This window comes from Nannobrachium achirus (assembly GCF_963921795.1).
Source record: "Nannobrachium achirus genome assembly, chromosome: 14".
Classification (NCBI taxonomy): Eukaryota; Metazoa; Chordata; class Actinopteri; order Myctophiformes; family Myctophidae; genus Nannobrachium; species Nannobrachium achirus.
In genome coordinates this window covers 32229099-32248632 of record NC_137821.1, presented here as the reverse complement: position 1 = coordinate 32248632, position 19534 = coordinate 32229099, and the positions used below count along the sequence as shown (strand labels likewise).

General features: G+C 42.5%; 1 protein-coding gene across 1 annotated transcript in view; it reads right to left on the bottom strand.

Annotated features, from left to right (window-relative positions):
- arap2 (ArfGAP with RhoGAP domain, ankyrin repeat and PH domain 2) overlaps window positions 1-19534 on the bottom strand; it is a gene marked incomplete at both ends in the record, with an annotated part of 239703 nt that overhangs the window by 91996 nt on the left and 128173 nt on the right. The window contains 1 exon segment of the mRNA XM_080741531.1: window positions 8941-9085. Within this exon segment, the coding sequence (XP_080597657.1) occupies window positions 8941-9085 (145 nt within the window).

Below are 19534 nucleotides of genomic sequence, written 5' to 3'. Positions count from 1 at the left end.
ATATGCTACCTGGGGTTAACTACAGACATCCATAGGACATGTGGATAGCTTTTACATTTACCATACGTGAACTAAAGTTTTCGGCGCTGCTCAACGAGGCTGGATTACACGATGTGTTCTGTGCCTCCAAGGAATAACACTTTCTTCTGGGCACCTCAATATAACATTGGATATTTTCTTGTCATTTTCTTAAGGTAAGACATGGCTTTATTTAACTATCTGTTCACTGTGGAGTTAGCCAGCCTGTTTTCTTCTCCTCCGTGTGTGTGTGTGTGTGTGTGTGTGTGTGTGTGTGTGTGTGTGTGTGTGTGTGTGTGTGTGCGCGCGCGAGCGAGCGCGCATGCTTGCTTCACTTGCTTGTAAATATTGGTAGCTGCTGGTTATGGATCTTTGGTGGTGTGGTTGTGCCACACCACCAATGTAAATGACTGCTTGATTGCTTGATGAATGATGATTAACTTGATGTTTGGCTTTATATGTCCTGGCTGTGCTGCCTCTGTCTGCAAAATAAGTAAATAAATCCTATAGATAGACATATGGTGTCTAGAAAAAGAAGCACCTGTTTTACACTTTTTTTTGTTTATATTGTGTTACATTTGGGTACAAAATTAACTGCAGAAATCCGCTAAAACAACATTACAAAACCGCTAATATCCGCAATTTTTTTCGCGTGCGCGCGCGCTGCGCGTGCATGAGGTAATAGAGGTCGTGCACCCCCTGCTGGAAGAGGCTAGAATCGCCTATGGCTGTCACGATTATGACATTTCACATGACGATTAATTGTCACTCAAATAATTGCGATTAACGATTTAATTGTGTTTTTGTCGTTGACAATTACATTTCTGTTTGGCTTTTAGGCTTTGAAGTTGCACATGATAGATATGACACAAACCTAAATAAGAAATTACTGACATATTTGACAACGTAATACTTAAAAAAGAACATTGATAGTGGAAATAGCCGATCTACAAGCCTAACCCGCTGGTGTGAAGTAACTTACTCAAGTTTTTTTTGGGTATTTCCAATTTTCTGTACTTTTACAGTGTTTTTTGCAGGTCTTTCAGTCCGAGTGTATCAAAAAAGCAACTGGGTTAAGCACCGTTGGTCCGACCAGTTTAACATTCACCAGTTTAGCATTCACCAGCGTCGGCAGGTTAGCATTTCACCAGGTTAGCATTCCACCAGCGGGGGGGACAGGAGACACAGAAAGAGAGAAGGAGAGAACAGAAAAAAAAAGAAAAGAAACCGGAACAGTTGAAGGTCAAAAAATACCTTGAAATGTTCTCGCAGAAGCAGAGAGCACCAGACCAACCCCCCCGGCCCATAACACAAGAAAAGGGGAGTTCTTCTTAAATCACCCCAAACTTATCACTACTATTCAACATATTTCCTTTGCATTTAATTCCCTCAGAAGTGGGCAAAGTAATATGCATACAACCTTAAGCGGACGCACCGCAGGCCGGGGCCACGCTATAATTCAACAGGGCTCTCCTGTGCCTTGGTGAAAATTACCCAAATGTGGTGTTTAATGAAAACGACACACACAGGGGCTCCTGCAGCGCGGCGATAGGCTGCTGGTGGGAGTGTGTCATCTGCATAAGTTAACGCATTACGACCTGGAATTACTTTAGCTATTCAATAATAGCAGATATACAAGCTCACAGTGTGGCACCGAGTGCCGCGCTGTGAGCTTGTAGATCTGCAATTTTTTTTTTAATTGGTGCTAAATCTTTGAATATATGTATTTTTAAAGCGAACATCTTGTAACTCAAATTTTGCTTCTGGGTGGTCCCTGATACTATATACAGTATTTTCTGGACTATAAGGCACACCTGACTATAAGGCGCACTGTCAATGAATGGTCTATTTTCAAACTGTTTTCATATATAAGGCGCACCTGACTATAAGGCGCACATAATAGACGCTACCGTTGCGTTATGCATCCAACAGATGGAGCTGTGCTAAAGGGAATGTCAATGTCAATGAATGATCCATATATAAGGCGCACTGGACTATAAGGCGCACTGTAGTTTTTTGAGAAAATTAAAGGCTTTTAACTCATTCCCTGCCAGGCCCGATAGTCCCGAGATTATTCCAATGTCTTTCCCCGCCAGGCCCGATAGTCCCGAGAATTAAAAAAAAAATATATATATATATATATTTTTCAAAAAAATTAAAAAAAAAAAAAAAAAATTTTGACCCCAAAAAATGGAGTAGGCATGATAGCAATCGCGAAATTTCATGTTTAACCCCCATAGCAACCCCATCTTTCAAGCATGGTAGCCATTTTGGCAGCCATCTTTGTTAAACATAGTGGCTGTTATCTCAGGAATGCCTGAACGGATTTCCATTCGGATTTTTTTGTTTGAAAGCTGTGAGCAAGGTGGACACACGTGGTGCATTATCTAGGCATGGGTGTGCATGATCCGTGCACACCCAATTACATGGAAGTCTATGGAGACGAATGGCAGGTGGGAGTACGGAGGTATGTTAAAATGGCGGTCAATGTGTTAAGTGCGCCTTATAGTCCGGAAAATACGGTACTACATATTTTGAGATGGGGGTTGACATGAAAAGGTTTGAGAACCACTGAGGTAGAAACATGCGTTTTTCAAAAAATCTTAGAAGGATTTAAAAGACGTCAATAATATTCAAGGACACAAAAAATATTCAAAAATGTTCAAAAATAGCAGATCAAAAGAAGCTGCTACTCTTATTATTGTACCACTTCATTGCCTTAAATGCTTCATTTGAAAATCAAATAAACAAAGTTAAAAAAGAAAAAAAAAATAGCAGATCTACAAGCTTGCAGTGCCAAAAACCTTTATTTAGAGGACATTTGTGGAATCGCGTCAATGATATTCAAAGACACAAATGTTCACGATTTCTCAAAAATAGCAGATCTACAAGCTCGCAGCGCGGCACTCGGTGCCGCGCTGCGAGCTTGTATATCTGCTGTTTTTCAGTAGTCAAAGCATAAAACAATGGTTAAAGTAATAATGCGTTTCCCGATCTCGACGGGTTAATATTCATGAGGCGCGCAGCAGATAGTCAAGAGGTGAGCGGCGTCGCTCTTCTCCTCACACAGCGGGCCCGGCTGGAAGCTGTGGAGGCTGGGGAAAGTGCGGGGGAGTTTAACCCATTTAGGCCAGAACACATTATGACGCAATATTTTATGCTTTAAATATAAGAAAATAGCAGATATACAAGCTCACAGCGCGGCACCGAGTGCCGCGCTGCGAGCTTGTAGATCTGCTATGTTTGAAAAATCGTGAAAATTAGAATTTTGACCCGATTCTATAAGTGTCTTTTGTATCCTTCTAAGGTTTTTGGAAAAAAACTATGTTTCTATGTCAGCAATCTGGCCAGCCATCGTCAAAGAAAAGGTCCTTTTCACTTAACTGGAGTTCAGTTAGTCTGTTCTTGAGAGACTACTATGTCAGTGGTGCTCAAACCTTTTCATGTGAAGGACCTTCAAAATGATATTTATTTGGCCACGGACCCCCATTTCAAATTATCTAGTTCCAGGGACCACCCAGAAGCAAAATTTGAGTTACAAACGTTCGCTTTGAAAATACATATATTCAAAGATTTGCACACATTTTCACGACTTTTTCAAAAATAGCAGATCTACAAGCTCGCAGCGCGGCACTCGGTGCCGCGCTGTGAGCTTGTATATCTGCTATTTTTCACTGGTTAAAGCATTCAATAATTCCATGCCTAAATGGGTTAATCTAGTGTAACTTATGGCCATCATCACCGGGGGAATATCAGGCGACGGCGTGAGTCTGATAATAGCCTTTCTGGAGGGACGCTATGACCTGTAACTGGCACATTCTTTTTTTTGTGTGGAGGCTAAAATACACAGCGGCGTGTTTAGCGGTAAGCTAGCTCCCCGCCCACGTGTGCATTTTCAGGTAGAGGTGGGCAGTGGTGGGAAAAGTACTAGCTTTTTTTTGTTTTACTTAAGTGGAAGTATCGATACTGCAATGCAGAAATACTCAGTTCCGAGTTAAAGTCTGGAATTGAAAATGTACTTGAGTGAAAGTACAAAAGTATTGGTATCAGAATGTACTTAACCCTTGCAAGGCCCAGCGTTGCTTTTTGGCAACATTTTTTAAATCATTTTTAAAAAAATGTTATAATTAGTTTTCCTGTTCTTTTTTCACATTAAAGGAGCTATAGTCAACTTATTCTTGAAAAACGGATGCAAAAATAAAAATAATGTTTCGAAAATATTTTATAAAAAAATAAGCTTCATATATGTGTTTCTATTCAAAAAGCGTAAAATAATGATAAATTAATCATTTTGGCCATTGTCAGACCAACACTTTGTTTACATTCTAGTCTATAGACTAGGATGTAAACAAAGTGTCGGCCCTACAATGAAAAAGTTGACTATAGCTCCTTTAACGTCACCATTAAATCCTATTGTTTAGTATTACAATGCCATTGGCCACGATATTTGCATATACATACCCCCCACAGAGACTGACATTCACACCTCCCAGAGAAGTTGAAATTCCAGCGTCTGGACGAACAACATCTCACTTTTTAACTGAAGCTATTCCTCACTAAAACATAAGTAAAATGCCTGTAATATTTCTTTTCGTGATCATTATAATGTCTAGAACACGTGCATGTGTTAATATTGTGAAAAATATCCCCAAAATGCAAATTAGAGCTTGATGATTTATGGCTATAAAACCTTACAAAAACATTATTAACTTTTTAACATTACATTTTCCTGTGATTAGGACTCCTACAACACCATCAGATTTGTTTTAATTTTTTTTGGCCAGTAGAAATTAATTCGGGTTTTGCAGGGTTAAAGGGGAAAGCTGAACTTCAAAATTGTCATTAATAATAGGCCTACCTTAGAGCAGTGGTTCTCAACCTGTGGGTCGGGACCCATAGGTCGCAGCGCGAGGCGTTGTGAGCATGTAGATCTGCTATTTTCACAATAGAACCGTGTTATACAAAATATAATGCCTCAACTCTTAGTGCTCGTCAGGGTGAGGGGGTCCCCAGTCAAAATATGATTATTTTGGGGGTCGCGCCCTGAAAAGGTTGAGAACCTTAGAGGAGTTGTGTGGAAATACATTAAAAAAAGTTCCCCCCCCCCCTTCTGTGTTGCCTAGAACAGAATGATTGATTTCTGTTCTAGGCAACACAGAAGGGGGGGGGGACTTTTTCTTTATTTCCACACAACTCCTCTAAGGTATATTAATGACAGTTCGATATTGACAATGGGTGGTTTTCCCCTTTAAAGTACCAAAAGTAGAAAGTACTCGTTATGCAGAATGTCTAAAATGTATAAAAATAATCTTTTGAAAACAGCCAAAGTTTAAATAGGGTATAAGTATGTTTTGTTTTGTAAACATAATCAAATGTATAAAAAAGTACAAAATGTAAAAAAAAAAAGAAAAAAACTTTTTCAAATAATTGTAGTGGAGTAAAAGTACAATGTGTGTCTCTGAGATGTAGTGGAGTAGAAGTATAAAGTATTGAACATAATTTACATACTTTATGTATTTGGTATTTGTCATTTTAAAAATGATTTAAACTAGTGAAAACAGCCGATCTACAAGCACACAACGCCTTGCACCGCGAGGCATTGTGTAGATCAGCTGTTTTCACTACTTTTCTGCGACGGCCTTGTATGATGAAGTAGGGCTTTACTTTGCGAAAAAAAAAAAAAAAAAAAGTACACATTTTAAACTTGGAGATACAAGGTTTCTGCCTGACAGTGACGATAAGTAAATGTACTTAGTTACTTACTTTCTACCACTGCGTAGGCCTATGCATGCGTGCATGCACGCACGGACACGTGCACGCGCGTGCAAATGCGGCCCACACTCCGCGACCGTATATTAGCTTAGCAAGAACTTTGAGCACCGGAGGATTAAAAAGGGCCACAGTTTGAGCCGTCCAGATGTGCCTCTAATGACTGCATAAATAACATTTGCAAATTAAAGCATTGTTTCCTCTGCTAGAACATCTGCTGCTTCCATAATCGGCCCCGGCTTATGCTCTGATCATAGCACATTATCAGACTCCTCGCTCCGAATAATAAACGTTAATGGCACTCCCATGTATACAGTGCGCACGTACCCGCACGCACCCCTTCTGGTGTTCACGCACACGCGCACACACGCACACACGCACGCGCGCGCACACACACACACAGAGGATACATACAGTGAAGTCATCACTTTCAATATAACTCTGAGGACATACAAAAACAATGCAGGGTGTAAGAACGGCGTGGCTCACGTGCAGGCACGTGCGTGCACACATAGACATCAAAGGGGGCTTGAGCCCCTGCCCTTTTATCCGTCTGTAAAAAAATTGCCCTCTCCAGACCATGAATGCAGCTTTTACTATGGTGAAATAAATGAAAATGCCCCTTTTTCCATGCCATACCTGAAGGCAGCATTCAAGAGAAGTGCCTCGTCCAAACTCTCCTGAACTTAAATGCTGCATTTTATGTTGAAATAATTGCCCTCTCTGTGTAGAAATCCATGACACATATCCAGTACTGACTTGATTAAGCTTAGTTCAGTGTGGTATAAAGCACTGAAAATAGCTGACCTCCAAGCTCGCGACTATTTTCAATATTTTCATCAAAAGGCCATTTTAGAAATTTTAGCCTGTGCCTCTCTAAAATTATCTGCACGTCCCTGCTCACGTGTGAATCTTGGACAAAGCCCCCCCCCCCCCCCCCCCCCCCCACACACACTTCCGTTATAAAATTTAAAAGGTAAATATTTCTGGGAAAAAAAAAACGCTTTATAGACGCCGCGGCCTGTAAAAAAATCCATACTCGTCCATTTTTCACCCGCAAAATTAAATTAACACTTTTTTACCGTGTACCTCGTTCGCCCCATCGATCCATACACCCCAGAGGTTTAGGACAAAATAGCTCAAAGTGCTGACGCGGCAGGGGCTGCACTATATTATGTTTTCTACTTCCGCAAGGAATATAGAAAAATAAAACGTGGGGGAAGTTCGCTCATAAGAAAACTTTTTTTAACTGAATTGTAATCTGGCAAGAGCAACGGGAAAACGGGAGGCAGGAGCGTCACAAGAGGGGGGGAAATGGGACTGAGTTACTAGGGCCCAAGGTGGAGAGGGACCTATTTTATACTTTAGCTATTGAAAAATAGCAGATATACAAGCTTGAGCTTGTAGATCTGCTATTTTTGAAAAGTCGTGAAAATGTGTGCAAATCTTTGAATATATGTATTTTTTTAGGCGAACATTTGTAACTAAAGTTTTGCTTCTGGGGGGTCCCGCCCTGGAACTAAATATTTTGAGATGGGGATCCGTGGGGCAAGTACATATAATTTTGGGGGGTCCTTCACATGTAAAGGTTTGTCTGTCAAAAAACCTTAGAAGGATTTGAAATATCCAAAGACTTGAAAATGTTTTCACGATTAAAAAATAAATAAAAAATAGCAGATCTACAAGCTCCGCCTATGAAGAACATTCACGGGGGGCCCGCAGTGAATCCTTGTACCCAGGGCCCAGAATTTGGTGTGACACCCCTGCGGGAGGTGATTGGGAAGAGGGGCTCTGTAAAAAAAACAAACGGAGAGACCAGGGCAGTAAAAGTGAAAGCTGCAGCAGCGCCTCTCTGCCTCTCTGCCTCTCTCTCTCTCTCTCTCTCTCTCTCTCTCTCTGTGCGCCCGAGTAAACAGGAAATACGACGCTCGTAAAGGCCTGATAGGTACAGTTAAATTGAATAATGCAAAAGTTAACTTTATGCTAATGAGACATACGACCGAGGAGGGGGTGGATAGTTTAGGTGCTCGGCGGCGCACGCGCTCTCTCTCTGTGTTGTAGCGTGTGTTTGTGAAGGTGTCCTAAACCCCATGTTAAATGGCCGTAATGGTTTAATCCTGTGCACGGTATAATTTGATCTGCCGGATGGAAATATAAAAGCGTTTAGAGCGTGTGCATGCATGCAGACATAAAGCAACGTCTGTACGTTGGTGCACGCCGCCTGGTAGGCACTGTAAGCGGATGCAAATTTTAAGAGTTTCATTTACATTCACCCGTTCACCCACACGCGGCGGAGGAATCCATATGCAGTGGTAGAAAAAGTACTCAAATGTTTGACTTAAGTAAAAATACCAGTAAGACTCCCTAATCGGGAAATAAGCGACCGTCAGGTCGCATACACAAACTTTAGAAGGCAAGACATACTGTGTACCGCTTTGCGTGATTTTAGGGCAAAATCTGTAGGAGCAGTGTCCAAAAATGTGTTTTGCAAGAATCGGCCTCATGGTGGAGCTAGAAGAGGGCCATGTGAGAAATGAGTTGTGATTTGGCAGGCAAGGAGTGTGTGTGCAAAGTTTGGCATGGATAGGGGCAACGGTGGCGGAGATATGAGTAGGGGAAAAGTGTGAAGTGTGGCGTGACTGACAGACAGACTGACAGCCGGTGGAGGTTTCGATAGTAACTGCGACCTGACGGTTGCCATCAATACTGCAATGTAGAATTACGCTGTAAATCAACTGTAGATTGAGCAGAGATATGAGCAGGGCAAAAGTGTGACGTGTGACGTGTGACTGACTGACTGACTGACGGACTGACTGACTGACGGAGGGACGGACAGCCGGTGGAGGTTTTGATAGTGAATGCGACCTGACGGTCGCAACTAAATCAACATTTGCTGAAGCCTGGACCACAGGGTAGTGGTCCAGGCACCTAGGTTGGCAATCCTGCCTGACAGAGTGTCGCGGGTTCGAGTCCCGATCCCGACGACCTTTTCTGCGTGTCACCCCCCCCCCCCCCCATCTCTCACCCCATTTCCTGTCAACCTACTGTACACCTATCAATAAAGGCTGAAAAAGCCCCCAAAAATATCTTAAAAAAGAAAAAGAATAATGCTGTCAAAATCAACACAAGGTGTGTGAGTGTGTGCATCCATACCCTGCTCCTGTCATTGTCTCTGTGTTGCTGACCGCCAGGCTGACCACCTCTGAGACGTCCACTCTGCCAACGGCCGTCGGGCTCCGCTCGCTCTCATAATAACTCAAGAAACCTCCCTCCAAGGTACACCAGCGCCTCACCATCTCTGCAGTACAACACACACACACACGCACACGCACACACACACACCCACACACACACACACACACACACACACGCACATTTGAACACTTTGACAGCCGTATGGAGATGCCCATATTAAAACACACACACACGCACGCACATTTTAACACTTTGACAGCCGTATGGAGATGCCCATATTAAAACCGTAATATACCGGACATCATCTGTACTAAAATTAGCCGACCGTAATTTTCCGTACTAGGTCATTAAAAATGAAATAAGTGATAATGATCGGAAGAAAAAAAAACGATCGCTAGCCATCCTCTGTCTTACCACCGGTCTAACCAATAGCATGATTCCTTTGATCGCTTCCAGGGCAGATTAGCCCTCTAGCCATTGACTTACAGTGTGGACGTTAGCGCTAGCATAGCCGTTGTCCTAGCGGCTAGGCTAATGAAAATTCTTCTGTGGATTCTTATTATGGAGATGATCACATGCGCCCACATTGATGCACACGGATCGCGCACGCGAAACGCACGGGGAGAAGATGCCTCGGCCAAAACCGCCACTCTCAATGCAGATTGAGCCATTTCGCTGGTGATTGTGGTGAGTATTACAACGGGGACCGTGGTGTTGATGGGGCGATGATATTGCGCTGATATTGCGCAGATGGGTCTTGTAAAATGAATGCTGTTCAGATCATAATATGATAATAGAAATTTCACGGCTTATCTACCAACAAGCCATTCTATTTCGGCTGCCGAAGTGTTAATGAAGAACTTTCATGTTGTACTGTAAGCACATTTAATGGAAATAATTACATTTCTCAACCAATTAGCTAAAGGGTCTTTGGCCTGAGAAACTCTGAAAACTCCCCCCCTAAGTAGTCTTAACACAAGGTTCCCCAAACTATTTAGGTCACGACCACCCAAAAGAATGGCGCCCCCCCCCCCCCCCCCCCCCCCACCCTGACAACTACATGGAATTGGTTTATTTCGACTCGGTCCCACAGACAAATATTGTGAAAATAGCTGAACAACAATTGCGAGGCGATGTAAAATTGTAGTTCGGCTACGAAGACTAAATGAAAACTAAATAAAAACTAAGCTGTGATGACTAAAATGAAGACTAAATGTATTGACAATTTCGTCAACAAAATAAAAACCTAGACTAAAACGTTAGGGAGGGACTAGTGGAGAAGAGAGTCATTTTATGTGTGGTTGCTCTCAGGTGTTGCATGCTGAAAATAGCCGATCTACACCCTAACCCTAACCCTATTTTCAGCACACAACCAAGTGTAAAATCAGTCATTACGATGCCATCAAGTCCTGCCAAAATACATTTTAGTTGACTAAATCAACTGTAGATTTAGTCACCTAAAAACGTATGATATTTAGTGGACTAAAATGAGACTAAAACTAAAACTTTTCAGGTGACTAAATCACGTTAATCGTGAGTGTTTTTTTATCACGATAAACGATAACATCGCTCATCGTCCCATCCCTACGCATGCCATCCCTTTCTCTCGTTACCGCATGATCTCAGTGGAGAATGCAGAGAAGACACACAAATTGACACAACACAGTCTTTCATGACTGTCTGACTCTGCCATTTACATAGCCAATGAGCATGAAGTTCATGGAAAACATACCTAATTTTGGATTTTCAAAGTCACCGTGCCATCTGCTTTTTTAGTTCCGCAAAACAAACAAACACGCGCACATACGCACACGAGCACACACACACACGAGCACACACACACACACACACACACACACACACACACACACACACACACACACACACACACACACACACACACACACACACACACACACACACACACACACACACACACACACACACACACACACAGCCCTCCCCGTACCCCCTGTCGCTACCAACTCCAAAGTTTCAATTCCATTCATCTCATGAATATGCTAATGATCCAGCACTCCTCTGCCAACTGTGCGTGTTTGCTTCTGAAGAAACAGATATAGTTCCAATAAAAAAGAGGAAGTGTCTACAACAGGCTTTTATAAAAGCATGTGAAAAAGCATAAGAAAGGCTTGGAACCCGTTCCATCACAGCCCCCTTTCTCTGTCTTGTTCTGGTTACAGATCTCTGTGCCTCCGCCTCTCAGAGAAGGAAAGAAAGAAAAAGCCTTGTTGTCTAGCAGGGAAACGGTTTGGACAGCGTCGTCCTACCGGCTTCATAGATGCAAAATGTGCTAATATCAAGTTATTGACACTGGCATTAACTCTTATTGTGCCTATCCCGAACTAGTTCGGGATAGTTTGGACCTTATTAACGTTCGGGGTGCCAATCCCGAATTAGTTCGGCTTTTTAAAAAAAAGGCCAGAGGCCTTACCGAAGCACCGGGCTAAATTTTCGAGCCGGGCTGCCGGCCGTCATCTGTTTACACGGCCCGCGAGAGCGTCGCGCCGCCGATATTTGCCATCCACTCCAATGCAAACCAGGATCTTTAGAGCTCATTTTCTCTGTTCCATGCATATCCATGAGGTGTGCAAGGTTTAATCACGGCTAAATCGCCAAAAATAGGGCTTCTAAAATGCTTGGTAGCCAATAGCTAACTTCAAGCTAACTTCATCCTGTTCCTGTTCATGCACAAAGGAAAGTGTTCAGGCGCGTCATGGCTGCGCACGGCTTGTGCATATACAGCGTATGTCTATGGTGGATTCTATGGCCATTGGGCGCCCTCTAGTGGTGATTCTGGGCACTGAAAGGGTTAAAAAGAAAACAAAAAAAAGGTGTCATCTCCCGACCCCCCCGATTCTCAACACAAACTTCACTCTACATCCGAAACCGATCGTACTTACGGTACCGTCCTCCATGCATGTGTTGACAGCTGGTATTTAAAGTCATTATCTATACAATCTACCTGACAGCGTGCAGGGGGGAAAAACAAGACAAGAAAAAAAAGTCAGAAAAGTCATTTATCTCTGCACAAGCATGTCCTCTGACCCCCCCCCCCCCCCCCCCCCCCCCCCACACACACACACACACACACACACACACACACACACACACACACACACACACACACACACACACACACACACACACACACACACACACAAGTCGAGCAAAATGCCATGCCTGACATCTTTCACAGGAAGGAAAAGTTAACTTCTGTTGATTCGTACGGGATTGTTTTTGTTGTTATTCTGCCTCGGCACTTTGTCTTCAGCCAACGTACGTCCTCGCAGGAGGTTAATAAACCCAGCGGTATCAATTCCACCGAGTGTTATCCACCTGCCAGTGAGCTTCTTAAGTTCACTTTAGTTTCATTAGCCCAAGCCAAATTTCTTTATTGCATGGTCGTCTGGAAAAGCTGAAAATGCATTGATTATCTTGGCACTGTCGCATAAAAACAAAACCTTCCCCCAAAACGGTTGCGGGCATTGTTTAGCCGCGCGATGACCTTATTATAATGACAAATGTTGTTTGGAAACTAGAAACAGGTGCACAGTGATTTAACTGGAATATCAACGATTTTTTGGTGCTGGAAATGCTGCATCACTGGACTACAGTGATACAGGTATACAGGTTAGATCACATTTCTTACTTTGGATATAGCAGATTGGATACAAAAAAAATCCAGTCATGCCTTCCTGTGGAGCGAGCCCCCACCTGTACCATACTCTGGGTGCGTTCGAACATCTAGCACTGAGCGCACTGGCCAATACAAACTAATATGTGAGTGTGCTCCCGGTGCGCATTTCCAAACGCACCCTATCCACAACTTTCCAACATCCCATCGTGCATTGCGTAGAAGGAGTGCGGCAGTTCCGGCGCCGCAGCCAAGAGTGATCTACAAGCTCACAACGGTTGCATTTGCGACGCGCCGTGAGCTTATATGTCTGCTGTTCTCCGGAAGTGTCCCACAGATAATTCTACAGTAAATTCTCACCGAAACAAGTGGATATATCAGTGTTTGTCAACCTGTTCAGGCCGTAATCCCCCAAAATGATCATATTTGAGGACCACCCCACCCTGACAAGCAATTGGAATTGCCGGGGTTGAGGCATTACATTTAGTTTGACTCGTTTGCACAGATAAATATTGTGAAAATGGCCGATCTTCAAGCTCACAACGCCTCGCAATGCGAGGCGTTGTGAGCTTGTAGATCTGCTCATTTCATTATTTGACCATTTGGCCAATGTTTGATCAGTTTTTATAGTATAGTTTGTCGTTTACTTTTGATGCAGTAATGGTCTTCTTCTTTCCTTTCTTTCTTTTTAGGTATTAAAAAGGTCTTAAAAGTGCTTAAATTGTCACTTCACTGTCATCTGGGGACCCCCCCCCCCAAAAAAAAATGCATGTGGGGACCCATGAGAACCACTGCTCTATCTCACCCGAAAGGAACTGGCGCTATACATTTTCTGATCCTGACACCATGCTGTAGCACTGAGACAAATGACTGTGAGGCCTGGGAGGAGGGGTTTCCACTGAATCATTTCATTAACAGCCAGCACACCCACAGACACGTAGGCAGGGGTGTCGCACCAAATTCTGGGCCCCGGGTCCAAGGATTCACTGTGGGGCCCCTGTGCTTTAACTATTGAAAAATAGCAGATATACAAGCTCACAGCGCGGCACCGAGTGCCGCGCTGCGAGCTTGTAGATCTGCTATTTTTTGAAAAATCATGAAAATCTTTGAATATTTCAAATCCTTCTAAGGTTTTCTGAAAAATCTATGTTTCGATGTCAGTGGAGCTCAAACCTTTTCATGTGAAGGACCCCCAAAATGATATGTATTTGGCCACGGACCCCATCTCAAAATATTTAGTTCCAGGGACCCCCCCCCCCCCCCCCCCCCCCAGAAGCAAAATTTGAGTTACAAATGTTCGCTTAAAAATACATATATTCAAAGATTTGCACACATTTTCAAGACTTTTCAAAAATAGCAGATCTACAAGCTCGCAGCGCGGCACTCGGTGCCGCGCTGTGAGCTTGTATATCTGCTATTTTTCAATAGCTAAGTATAACATAATTAAGGCCCCTCCACCACCTTGGGTCCTAGTAACTCAGTCCCACTTTCCTACCCCTTGTGACACCCCTCCACGTAGGCACACAGGATGCACGCGTGTGTGAAGGGCTGAATGTAATTCACAAATTGCACATTGTAAAGCGCTTTGGAGAAAGGTGCCACGTTAATGCACCATTTATCATTTTACCATTATGCTAGGGCCTGAGCCACCAAAAGAACACTGAGGGAAAGGGACTGAGAGAGAACGCACGCAGAATAAAGCAGAAGAATGAGCATTTCTTTTTTAACACCTTGTTAAATCCCTATAGGTTGATTTGAATTGACATTTAAACGCATTTAGGCCTAGAATTATTGAATGCTTTAACCAGTGAAAAATAGAAGATACAGTATACAAGCTCACAGCGCGGCACCGAGTGCCGCGCTGCGAGCTTGTAGATCTGCTATTTTTGAAAAAGTCGTCAAAATGTGTGCAAATCTTTGACTATATGTATTTTCAAAGCGAACGTTTGTAAATCAAATTTTGCTTCTGGGTGGTCCCTAGAACTACATATTTTGAGATGGGGGTCCGTGGCCAAATAAATATCAGTTTGGGGGTCCTTCACATGAAAATGTTTGAGAACCACTGACATAGCAGTCTCTCAAGAACAGACTAACTGAGCTCCAGTTAATGTAAAAAGGACCTTTTCTTTGACGACGGCTAGCCAGATTGCTGACATAGAATCAAAGGTTTTTCAAAAAATCTTAGAAGGATTCAAAAGACACTTATAGAATCGGGTCAAAATTCAAATTTTCACGATTTTTCAAAAATAGCAGATCTACAAGCTCGCAGTGCGGCACTCGGTGCCGCGCTGTGAGCTTGTATATCTGCTATTTTTCAATAGTTAAAGCATAAAATAATAATACACAATAACATGTACCCGTTCTAAATGGGTTAAACGGATACCAAAGACCGCAGGGATTTGAACCATGCAGGAATGAAAAGGCTATAAGAGAAACGAGCGGAGGAGGCCGTTCGTAATGATAGGGTTGTTGTTTATCTTTATGTGGAAGTGCACCAAGAAGGAACTGTGTGTGAGGCCGTGTTGGAGAAAGTACTCACATTTCTTACCTAAAGGGGTACTGTCACTTTAAAAAGTCACCTATGAGTTAATATTTTTATGATGTAATTGTGGGAATGTGCAATTATAAGCCAATCAAATTAATTGACTGTACTTAGACTACTTACTGTACTGGCCAGCTGTTGACCAGTACACTGTGACATGAGCTTCAGACTGTTTCAGACCGTTTTCAGAGAGACCACGTGACCTACTGTATCATGCTATTATAATTTCGGGGCGTGTCAGTGGGCCTTTAAGTAAAAGTATCAATACTGCAAAGTAAAATACTACAAAGTGAAAGTCTGGAATTAAAGAATTACTTGAAGGAAAGTACAAAAGTATCTGCATCAAAAAGTACTAATTATGCAGAATGTCCCATAAATTAATAACATATCTTTTGAAAATAGCTGATCTTTAAGCTCACAATAGGCCTAAGTTGTATCACAACGCATTGTGAGGTCTGCAATTTATATTTTTGGGATCGGCTGTTTTCACTAGTTTAACACTTATGTTGCAATGATTTTTTCCGGCCAATGTCCCGCGTTGCCATGGTTACCATAGACTTCCATGTAATTGTGCAAGTGTGTAAAAAGTGCACGCCCATGCCTAGATGATGCACCACGTGTGTAGATGCTGTTCACAGCTTTCAAACAAAAAAATCCGCTTGGAAATCCGTGCAGGCATTCATGATTTATCAGCCATTATGTTTTCTTCAGATGTAAACAAACATGGCTGCCATGTTTGAAAGAATGGGTTGGTATGGGGGTTAAACATGCAATTTCGCGATCGCGATCATGCCTAATACATTTCTGGAGGTCCAAAGAAATTTTTTGAAAAAAAAATTGAAATTTTTTTTTTTTTCCCAAACTCGGGAAACTCGGGGTTGGCACAGCACTAGTACCAATACAAACTCGGGAAACTCGGGGTTGGCACCATATGTGTTAAATCAATTTAAAATGATGAATACAAAACAAACGGTTTTGGACACACAAGGTTTCCACCCGACAACAACAAAATATAACTCATGTACAGTATTTGGCCCACTGGCTTGTCACTTGTCATGATCTGAAATGGCAAATCTTTGAGTAGCACCAGCGCTATAGAGAGAGATCTCTCTCTATTGCGCGCAATGAGGGCCTCTCCAACTCTTTTTCCCGGGCTGAATCAGGGGCCCAGCATGTCCCTGATACAAGCGCCAGCCCGCGGGCACAAACAACAATAGCGCTTGATTTACAATCAAGCAGCTGCATCAGTCGCCAGCTGTTCCACCCCACACACGCGCGGCCGCGGCCCCCTGGCCCAGCCGTCCGCCACGGGGGTCCACATCAGCCGCCAGAGGGTATGCTAGCAGAATGTACCCCGAAGTGCACGTTCCCACCAGCTAAATTGGGCCAATTAGTTTGTGTGCCAAGAGTGCTTCCCGCAATACGGGGTCTTCTGCAGGAATACGGATCTTGGTAGCGTGAAGCGAGTCCTCGTGCCTGTATGTGCTCTCTCTCTCTTTCTTTGTCACTCCCTCTCTCTCTCTCTCTCTCTCTCTCTCTCTCATTTAAGTGACTTTGTGAAATGAGCTGAATGTTCCAACAGACAATGAGCAGATTGATTGCGCTAATCACTACGCTAATTAATTATTGTACACTGACTGAACAGACCAAGTTATGTAAGAAGAAAGTTGTGCTGCATACTTTTTCTTTTTTTCCTTCTGATTACCTTTTGTTCTTCTTTTTTTCTCTCTTTCTTTTAATTAATCAGGTTACAAAATATACACAAGGCCTTGAGGAGGTATTTAGATACAGATCCAAACTAGAAAAGTGTTGCTCCCACCAGGCCGGGTTGCCTAACCAGGGCCCACACATTTTGGAAGTCATTCATCATAGCCAATCGGAATGGAATATGACACATTTTAGTAGCAGTAGCAGATGTTTATTTTGAAGAAAACTATGGGCGTGGCCTATATGGAGTGTTGTGTCATGAATCGAGGGAATTATTAATTTTTGTACCACAATGAATCTTGTCTGATGGACACACATTTTTTCTTCTTCTTTTTAAGCTTTTTCTTTCTCAAATCTTTGCTTCTGGGGGTCCCTGGGACCAAATATCTTGAGATGGGGTCTGCAGCCAAATATTCAGAAAAGGGATTTAGATGATTCTTTTTAGGCCTTAATGGGTTAAAGCATAGTAATAAAACAACATCTTGGGTATTATTGATATTATTTCCATTTAAGGGAGGGGGATAAAGAAGAACGGCTGAGGACGGTGTCTCGCTTTCGCATCATTTAGTCAAAATGGCCTAGACACCCAGATGGGGCTGCTGTGCAGCGGTGAAAAAATTACTCGTTGTGAGCTTGTAGATCTGCTGTTTTCAAATAACAAGGTTGGAAATACTCAAGTAAAGTACAAATACCTCAAAACTGTACTTAAGCACAATACTTGGATATGTACTTTACACCAGGGGTTCCCAAACTTTTTTGCCTCAGGGCACCCCATAAATATTTTTTAAATCCGAGGCACCCCTACATTATAATTTTCACTCCCAGCACCTTATATTTATAGCATATCGTCGTTGTCGGGTGGAAACCTCCAAAACCATTCGTTTTGTATTTATCATCTATAAAATGCACTAAACTAGTGAAAACAGCCGATCTACAGTGCCTGTAGATCGTCTGTTTTCACTCGTTTTGTGCGACAGTCTTGTATGATGAGAGATACAATGTTTCTGCCCGACAGTGACGATATTTTAGTGATTATGTTGCGAGATTATGTTTAGTGATTATGTTGCGAGGAAAAATTATCTGGCGGCACCCCTTGACTGCCGTCACGGCACCCCAGGGTGCCCCGTCACCCACTTTGAAAACCCCTGCTTTACACCACTGCTGCTGTGCAACTCTCTACTGAGTCATCCCCTCCTCCTCCTCCTCCTCGTCTCCCTCCCTCCCTCCCTATAGCCTCCTTCCTTTGCTTTCCACCTCTCGCGCCTTAAGACGGAAATATCTGTGATGAAGACATCTGCTGGACAGCCTGACAGGAGGGCTGGAAATGGAAATGGAGAAATTGAAGGTGTCTCGTCCTATCCATCTAGTGCCAGCATTGCAGCCCCCTTCATTAACAGAGAGGCGGGGGGAAGGGTGGCTATATCCAGAGCACAAGAATAAAGTATAAAGAGAAAAAGAGATAAAGAATGAGAGAAACAGGGTTCCCAGTTTCCCACACATCTTTACCAATTCATTTCCAAAACTTTTCCAGAATATTTAACCCGATTTCCAGGACTATAAAACAATAATTCAGCACAATAACAAGTCGCTTACTCCTATGTGCAATGCCCAAAGACAGGTAGTGTATGCCAGTGGTTCTCAACCTTTTCAGGCTGTGACCCCCCGAAATAATCATATTTGAAGAGAGTTGAGGAATTTTGTATAACACGGTTTTATTGTGAAAATAGACGATCTACATGCTCACAGTGAGCAAGTAGATCTGCTATTTTCACAATTTCTGCCTCTAATATTTGACAATTTGGCCAATGTTTAATTTGTCATTTCAGAGTTACTAACAAAATCAATAACCAAAGACAATGCATAGTTATTTTTCCCAGGACCTTCCAGGACCCTTGATCAATTCCCAAACTTTTCCAGTACTGGAAAAATATTTTTCTAATTTCAAAATATTTCCAGTTTAAAAAAAGAAGAAAAAATAAATAAAAATGCGTCATTGATGAGTAGCGCTTAAAGGAGTAGTTCACCCACAAAATGCATTTTTTCTCATGCCATGGAGACTTGAGTTCAATAAATATATTTTCTGTTTTCGCATTCCTACAGATCTACATCGGCTATTTTCACAATTTCTGCCTCCAATATTGACAAAATGGCCAATGTTTAATTTATTTTATTTCACAGGTATTAAAAAGGTTTTAAAAGTCCTTAAATTGTCACTTTAGAAATGTGCAGATACCCTCTATGCACTTATACTGGGTGTTGGTTTGTTTACTGTTGAGTGAGAAAACAATGTTTCACATTAAGCTCATCTGGGGACCCCCCAAAATAACCCACGGGTTGAGAACCACTGGTCTAGATCACTGATTCTGGTTTGTAAATGAATGAATGTTCCTGTATAATGAAATTGCGTGTACACTTGTGTAGATAACTGTTCAGTACATTTGGACTGCTGTAAATGTTCCTTTTTGTAAGCAGGGCTCCAAATGCATTTACGAGATCTTGGTCTCAAAGGATTTCCCTCGAATAAAGGTTTTACATTAACTCTTTTACTGCCACAGAATTTAACAAAAAGCTCCATCCACTGCCAGCTAAATTTGAGAATTGTCGCTCATCTTTGAAGGCCTACTGGAGAAAATTGGCTTTGACTATAA